Here is an 8,415-nt window from a genome sequence, read left to right as displayed (position 1 = left end):
CCCCATGTTACAACCCCCAAACTACATCACTCATACATCACAGTTACATCATGAAAGGGGAGGTCTGGTGGCAGGAATCTGAGCATCCTGGACCCTGCCCCATGGTTCCCCTTGCCCTCGGCCAAACACCCATCAAGTGTAAGAAAATAGGTATTTATGGTACATTTCCCTGTTTCCCAGCCAAGTTCCCCTCTTGTCTTCATCTGGGTTTGTTATTTCTGGAATTTCTACCTGTCTGGCACTCAGGGATTATCACTCAGGCAGAGGGGCTGCTGAGTAGCTGAGCTCACAGGTCTAGACGAGTTTCTGAAGTTTTCCCTGTGAGCCAGTACATAGAGACATTGATCAGTGAATTCTTACATTTGGTATCATGCAGCAAAGGCCCTTTGAATAGACAGAAAGAAACTGTGATGAAGTGTTTTGTGGGGACAAGTCACAAAAGTGATTGTGCTGATTTTGATAGTGCATGATATCTGCTGGAGGGGCAACCCCCCCCCCCCCAACCTATACATAAATTCCTGCAACAATTCCAGCCAGTATCAGCACTGGAATCTGACTGATTTTAGGCATTGTTGTTTGAAGCTGTTCTCATATATATAAGAAGAGTTTCCATATTTGCAATTCATTTAGTTGTTGTAATATATTGTAAATCGCTTTGGGGTGCCAAATGAATGAATGAAACAAATATCTGCTCATTGTTGTTTCCAATATGCTGCATGGTGAGATTCTGCCCCATTTCTGAACAGTTGAGCTCCTGCTCCCAGACTCTCTGGCTGCTCCCAGTGGAGTTTCTGCATGTTCAGAAATGGGGGGGGGGGGTTTCCCAGGCAGCTGTTTGCTGTGGAGTTTATGCTTCTCATACAGGATGTTTCTGTGGCCCTTTTACATATTAAGTTCCCATCTGAAAGCATCCCAGGACAAAAATCTCAGAACTGCAGGAAGTTTTTATCCAGACTCTTTATTTCAGCTCATATACAATTGTCCTCTCTTGCAAAGATGCAAATATAGACGTGTGTTTTATTATTGAATGATATTTATAGAAAAAGAGAAAGGGATGGTGTTCACAACAGAGTTTACAAAGCATGTTCTTCTGTCAGATTGGTCCGGAAGGCACAGACGGGATCCCCACTCAGTGATGGTCTCCTTGGGGTGCAAATGAATATAACGTTCAGGCTTAATATCGTGCCCCAGACTCTCAGATTCACGCTCCGATTACGCACACACTGTTGTGTTGTGTTATGCCCCTTTTAGCAGCTGGAAGCTGGCCACACCAGCAGGCCAAATCCGAGAGCCCTCCTGCGTAATGGATTCTGCCAACCTTTTGCAGAACACCTGGCCAAGCCCTGAGTTTCCTCCTGAGAGCAGAAAAGGCACTTTGGAAAGGTTATGATGCCCACCATCTTGTCAGAGGGGTAATCCTCTGTCAGAAGTTTTTGAAAAGTGGCTCCTAAAACCCTTAATCCCTTAATCTGAATAAAATTGGTGAAAAAGCAGGGTTTATTGATTACAATACGTCCTTGCGAGAGAGGGTGTCCAAAGCAGGCACACCCAAAACTGACAAAGCATAAGCTTATCTTCCCTATACCTGAAGCGCAGGTTCCCTCCCTGGTCTCCCCACTGGCTGGGTACTGCAAGGTTTACAGCCCATCACGACCGCCTAATTTCCCTACTAAATTTTGTTTTATTATCACCAAGGAATGGTGATCACAACAGAGTTACAAAGTAAAAGCATGCTTTTACTCTCCTACACACACCATTGCTCACCTTGGGCACTCCAGTCTGCCTTGGGTCATTAAATCTGGGACATACAGCTTTTAACACACACACACACACCCTCCCCTTCCTCTGTCTCACTTGCCCTGATACCTGATCCGGAAGATGTGGACGGTGCCATTGCTCTGAGCCACGACAAAGCGCCCCTCCCTAGCCACTGTGACCACCCGCGGTCGGTCGATGCTGTTCTCGGCAGTGAGGAACGCCCCCAACTCCTCCCCACTGGGGGAGAAGGCCACCACCTTGTTCAGCTCCCGTAGGACCACGTAAATTATGCCCATGACGTCAGCACAGACGCCCGCCGGCTGGCACTCGCCCAGCTGCTCCTCAGAGCACTCGGCCACCAGCTGCCCCGTCCTGGTGAACAGGACCACGCTGCGGCGGTACCAGTCCGAGCCCACAAAGCCGTCCTTGTGGTTGGCCAGGAAGACGAGGCACCTCTCCACACTGCCCTCGGGCACAATCTTCTCCAGCAGCCGCCCCTCCAGGTCGTACACCTCCAACTGCCCAGCCACACACACTGCCATACGGTCTCCCCCCAGCCCCACCACGGCATGGCTGGCCTGCCCCCTTCGCAGGGCCTTCTGCCACACCAGGTCACCCTCACCATTCAGGAGGTAGAGGCAGGAGCCGGCTGTGAAGGCCACCTTGCTGCCCACAGTGGCCAAGCTGACCGGGGCCACACCACTGGGGACGGGGACAGTGCCCTTGAACTCCCCCTGCAGGGAGAAGCGCTTCAGATTCTTGTTTTGATTGTCGGCCACCAGCAACTCTCCAGAGCCAAAGGGGCAGAGCCCTGTGACCAGGGGGCACTTTTGGTCGCTGGGGATCTTGACGCAGAAGCTACATGAGAAGAGAGGCTTGGGTGTCAGAAGGGGGGTTCCTGGGACCTTGGGAGGAGGCACAGGGGCTACGGCTTGCTGGCAGCCCCTGAGGATGAGGGTGGTCATGTGGAATCCCTCCTTGGCAGGCTGCACTTGCTGCTGTTGCTTCCTCCTCTTCTTCTTCGCCCCATTTGTGGCTGCCTCCTTGTGGCCCTTCAGCACTCCAGTGGGGATCTCAGCGTTGACCTCCAGGCAGGGCAGGCGGGTCTCTTTCTTTGCCCCTTTTGTGGCGGCCTCCTGGGGGCCCTCTGGCAGGTGGGTCTTCTTCTTGGCCCCTTTTGTGGCCACCTCCTGGGGGCCCTCTGGCAGGTGGGTCTTCTTCTTTGCCCCTTTTGTGGCCGCCTCCTGGGGGCCGTCCGGCACTCCAGTGGGGCTCTCCTCCCGGAACTCCAGGTGGAACAGGCAGGGGCCACTGCCCTCGATCTCCAGGCAGGGCAGGCGGGCGGCCAGCGGCTCCCAGGAGAAGCCCTGCAGATGCCTGAGACGCTCACAGATGACCTGCTCCAGGGAGACGATCTCCACCTCCCTCCCCAGACTCAGCACCTTCTGGGCAAAGGCCACGGTGCTGGAGGCCACCTGCTCTTGGAACTCCAGATCGGAGCAGAGGGCCTGGCAGGCCTTCTGCCGCTCCTTCACGTAGTCCTCCAGCTGGGCCAGGACCTCCTCCTGCTGCGCCAGCAGCCGCTGCACCGCCCGCGAGCACGCCTGCTCCACCGCATCCCGGATTCTAGCCTCGCGCACCTGCAGCTGCGCAGCCTCCCTCTCCAGGCTGGCCCTCCCCGCCCGGATGACCTGCACCGTCTCCTCCACCCCGGCCAGGAGCTCCACGATGACCGGCCGGCGGGCCTGGGCCGCCTCAGCCAGGGGCAGGCAAGGGTGCTGGAGGTGGGCCCCCAGCCGGCACTCCCGGCAGAGGACGACGGCACAAGGCGTACAGAAGAAGCGCAGTTCCTCGCCAGCGTGCTCCTTGCACTGCAGCGCCTGGCGCTTCCGGATCTCCTCGTCGTGCTCGCCAGAGAGGTAGTCCTTCATGGCCACCACGCGGTGGAGGTGGGTGAGGCGGGAGCAGCGGTGCCCGCTGGCGCAGTCCCGGCACATGTCGTCGGCGCAGTCCAGGCAGCGGGAGACGGCCAGCCGGCCAGCCTCCTGGCCGATGAGTGGGCAGAGGCTGCAGGTGGGCTCTGCCTCCCCTGTGGGGTGGACCAGGTCCAGCAGGCCGTTGATGAAGAAGTTGGTCCGGAGGGCGCCCACGCCCCCCTCTGGGAGGGCCACCCGCTCACGGCACTCAGGGCACTGAAGCTCCTTCCGGCCTCCTGCCAACTTCCGCAGGCACTCCTGGCAGTAGCTGTGCAGGCAGGGCAGGATCTTGGGGCGGCGGAGGCGCTCCAGGCAGATGGTGCAGGTCAGGAAGCCGCTGGTGAGGGCTTCGGAGAGGGACGGGGCCTTGGCAGCCATGGTGGGGTGGTCCCTGCTGCTGCAGGGAGGTTGCCTTGAAGGGAACCTGCCAGGGGGTGGACAAGAGAGAGGGGGGGGGGCACTGTGAAAAGGATCCAGAGGACCAGCAGAGTCTGTATTGTGGCTCGGAGCCAAGGACACCCTCCCTCCTCCCTGACTTTGTCCAGTCCTCTCGGGACAAAAGTACTGCAAACACCAGATATGGCTGGACATTTGAACTCCCTGCAAGGCCAGCGCTCAGGGAGGGAGCGGCAGTCCAGCAACATCTGGAGAGCCCTGCTGGGGCTCCCCCCTTTCCTCCCTCTAGGAGGCTGGGGTGAGAGGGGGCTCCTCGGATTGGGGTGACCACAGGAGGCAGGAGAAGGAGCCCTTGCGCCTGATGTAAGGAAACCGAGGCTCTGTACAGTAAGCTCACGTCCGTAAGTGCGCTAGGGAGGAAGGCGCGGACAGGAGCGCGTTAAACGCACAGCCACAAACACGGGGGAACCCACAGACGGGGTTGAGCTGCATGGGCGACCCCCGGTTTTTACAACACGTCCAGAAGCGATGGGTGCGAGTCAGAAGTGGGGGGGGGGCGGCTCTTTCCAACGGGAGTGGGGGTTAGGGGGCAGGACTCCTGGGTTCCCAGGAGACTCCTGGCGCCGGCGGGGGCGCCCTTGCCCAGCTCTCATCGAGGCCCTTGCGACCAGCGTGACCTCTCCTTCCCGGGATCCAGGGAGAGAAGGACCGCCCCCCGACCCACCCCGGCCGCCCCTAACCCTCCGAAGGTCTCCGCGCCAAAGGCCGCCCCCCTTTACCCCATATCTGGGGGGCGACTCCCGACTGGCTGGCAGCTTGTCCGCCCACCCGCGAAGGAGCCCCTACCTCGGAGCGGCAGCTGGGCTGGGGGTCCTCCCCGCTTGCCCTTCCGCCGGAGGTCGCCCCCGAGATGTGGGGGCTGGGAGCCTCACCGCGCGGAAGCGAAAGCGAAACTGGTGCTAGGTTCGGCTCCCAGGGGGCGGAGGATTCCCGCAAGGGCAGGTATGTTCAAAGTCCAAAGGTTTAAGTCCAAAGGCGCCTAGTTTATTTACTGGGGTAAAACCCCGCCTAAAAGCTCAACAACTTGAATCAACAAAAAAGTTCAACAGCATTGGGGTAAAACCGTAAAGAAAGCTTTGGTCGGCCCTCACGCATGTTCACTTCATCAAATCTGGCTCTCTTTGAGAAAAGTTTGGGCACCCCTGCGCAAGGCGCCGCGGGACTGGGAGGTTGCGACCAGGGGGTCGCGGGGGGGGGCTCAGGGATGGTTCCGCTGGGGAGGCAAAGGGCCGGAGAGGGGGCGTCCGGCCCGCCCGCTCCCCTCGGCTCTCCTCGCTCCCTTTGAGCCTCGCAGCCCGTCTCCTCTTGGGGCATCCAGGCTGGACCACCCCCCGAGGAGTTAGCGCAAGCGGGTCTTGGCAACATGCGTCGTCCTGGGGCCGCCCCACTTCCCGCCCCCCTGTTGGAGAGCTCCCTGTTTCCTTCGTGGACGCAAGAACGGAGGACAACAGCTGGGACAGGCCAAAAGAGGACCCCGTCCAGCTGTGATTCATGCATCGCAGGGGTTGGACTAGATGACCCCCGGGTTCCCTTTTGACTCCCCTAAGGTCCCCTGCAGGGACGCGGGGGGCGCTTTGGGTTAAACCACAGAGCCTGGGACTTGCCAATCAGAAGGTCGGCGGTTTGAATCCCCGCAATGACGGGGTGAGCTCCCGTTGCTCGGTCCCTGCTCCTGCCAACCTAGCAGTTTGAAAGCACGTCAAAGTGCAAGTAGATAAATAGGTACCGCTCCGGCGGGAAGGTAAACGGCGTTTCCGTGCGCTGCTCTGGTTCACCAGAAGCGGCTTAGTCCTGCTGGCCACATGACCTGGAAGCTGTACGCCGGCTCCCTTGGCCAGTAAAGCGAGATGAGCGCCACAACCCCAGAGTCGGTCACGACTGGACCTCATGGTCAGGGGTCCCTTTACCTTTACCTTAAGGTCCCCTGCACAGCCTAGTCCTTTACTCACCAGCTCCGAAGAACATCACCCAAGAATAAAACGCAAAGTTTTATTTCTTGCTGGAGCAGGAAAGGTTACAGCAAGCGACCAAGAAAGCAGTCGGAGGCTGAACCCCAATCTTTGTTGTACACCGTTTTTATAGTCATCGTATCGTTTAGACACACCAGCTAACCACCCGGGATACAGTCCTACCACCAGCTTTAACCGCAAAGGTAGATGTTTGCACGCTTCAGCTAACCTGCGCATTTCCTCTTTCTTCCCCTTTGTGTATGCTGTGCCCTTGCATGCTCACAAAACTTCCCTTTACACACCCCTTTGTGGTTTGCTCTTTCTCTGCCCCCTTTTAACCCTGCGTTTCAGAGCGATTACTGTGAGAATAGCATGTGACCATGGTGTCGGCCAGCAACAAGATGGCGTTAGTCTTGCTGAAGCTCGAACGAAGGTGAGAGGTAGCTGGTCTTGCTTAGGTTACAACAATTCTATGGTTCTTGTCCAGTGCGTGACCATGTGCCAAGCTAGAGCACCACCTTGGAGGCCTAATCCTGACCTGCACGCAGGGATGTTTCAGGCAACGTGGCTGGGCTCTTTACTTCGGCACAGCAGCACATTTTTCTGGTGGGCAGCATTTTAGCATCATCATTTTATTTGCATGCGCCTTTCCACAGTTAAAACAATGCTCAAGGCGGCTTGCCGTATGGGGAGGCAGTTACCTTTAAAAAAAAAAAGTGCACCAACAGTCTTATTTGCCCCTGCAAGTATATAAATATATATATGTCGTTTAGTCATGTCCGCCTCTTCGTGACCCCCTGGACCATAGAATCATAGAATCATAGAGTTGGAAGAGACCACAAGGGCCATCGAGTCCAACCCCCTGCCAAACAGGAAGCACCATCAGAGCACTCCTGACATATGGTTGTCAAGCCTCTGCTTAAAGACCTCCAAAGAAGGAGACTCCACCACACTCCTTGGCAGCAAATTCCACTGTCGAACAGCTCTTACTGTCAGGAAGTTCTTCCTAATGTTTAGGTGGAATCTTCTTTCTTGTAGTTTGGATCCATTGCTCCGTGTCCGCTTCTCTGGAGCAGCAGAAAACAACCTTTCTCCCTCCTCTATGTGACCTCCTTTTATATATTTGAACATGGCTATCATATCACCCCTTAACCTCCTCTTCTCCAGGCTAAACATGCCCAGCTCCCTTAGCCGTTCCTCATAAGGCATCGTTTCCAGGCCTTTGACCATTTTGGTTGCCCTCCTCTGGACACGTTCCAGTTTGTCAGTGTCCTTCTTGAACTGTGGTGCCCAGAACTGGACACAGTACTCCAGGTGAGGTCTGACCAGAGCAGAATACAGTCGCACTATTACTTCCCTTGATCTAGATGCTATACTCCTACCAGATCATGCCAGGCCCTCCTGTCTTCCACTGCTTTCCGCAGTTTGGGCAAACTCATGCTGGTCGCTTCAAGAACACTTTCCCACCATCTCGTCCTCTGTCGTCTCCTTCTCCTTGCGCCCTCCATCTTTCCCAACTTCAGGGTCTTTTCCAGGGAGTCTTCTCTTCTCAGGAGGTGGCCAAAGTCTTGGAGCCTCAGCTTCAGGATCCGTCCTTCCAGTGAGCACTCAGGGCTGATTTCCTTCAGAATGGAGAGGTTGGATCTTCTTGCAGTCCATGGGACTCTCCAGAGTCTCCTCCAGCACCAGAATTCAAAAGCATCCATTCTTCGGCGATCAGCCTTCTTTATGGTCCAGCTCTCACTTCCATACATCGCTACTGGAAAAACCATAGCTTGAACTATACGGACCTTTGTTGGCAAGGTGATGTCTCTGCTTTTTTAAATATATGCGCAAAGCTTAAATAAAAAGGCATTTTAGCCTCAATATTGTGGGGGTGGGGGAGTGGAAATGATGACTTAAGGGGAGTGCAGAGAGAAGAAATGCGGTGGTCCCTCTGCAGCAGTGTAACTGGACGCCCTCATCTGCCCCTGCTGCATAAAAACTCATCTCATGTATCAGTGTCTACAGCCCCAGGAGATGCTGCAACCTTCCAAAAGTTTGGCTTCAACCCCGAAGGCACACTCCTCCATTGTCTCCCGAGACAGATGGGTGCCCAAAATCAGCTTCCCACATCTGCAAAAGCAGGCATGAAATAAAATGGGGGGGGGGGGGAGAGATAAACCACAGGTGTGTGATTCTGTGGAAAGTAGCGACTGGAACTATGTATAGCATAGACAGAATGATTAAACAAGACATGGTTACAAGGCAAGGTAGCCTGTTATACCAAGGGAATG

The 8,415-nt window shown here is 55.9% G+C and overlaps 1 protein-coding gene across 1 annotated transcript; it reads right to left on the bottom strand.

Moving 5' to 3' along the window:
• Nucleotides 1-938: 938 nt before the first annotated feature.
• LOC114582572 (E3 ubiquitin-protein ligase TRIM56-like) lies at nt 939-5,119 on the bottom strand. Its single transcript, XM_077916712.1, has 2 exons — nt 4,977-5,119; nt 939-4,158 (listed from the first exon to the last, which is right to left on the bottom strand). Exon 2 carries the CDS (start codon nt 4,110-4,112, stop codon nt 1,851-1,853), a length of 2,262 nt encoding a protein of 753 aa, XP_077772838.1. The 5' UTR covers nt 4,113-4,158; nt 4,977-5,119; the 3' UTR covers nt 939-1,850.
• Between the last annotated feature and the right edge of the window lie 3,296 nt (nt 5,120-8,415).

This window comes from Podarcis muralis, chromosome 13 (assembly GCF_964188315.1).
Source record: "Podarcis muralis chromosome 13, rPodMur119.hap1.1, whole genome shotgun sequence".
Classification (NCBI taxonomy): Eukaryota; Metazoa; Chordata; class Lepidosauria; order Squamata; family Lacertidae; genus Podarcis; species Podarcis muralis.
This window is presented reverse-complemented; position numbering and strand designations above follow the sequence as displayed.

Coding starts and splice junctions, on each gene's coding strand:
- LOC114582572 (XM_077916712.1), bottom strand. CDS start 4,112: ATGGCTGCCAAGGCCCCGTCCCTCTCCGAAGCCCTCACCAGCGGCTTC.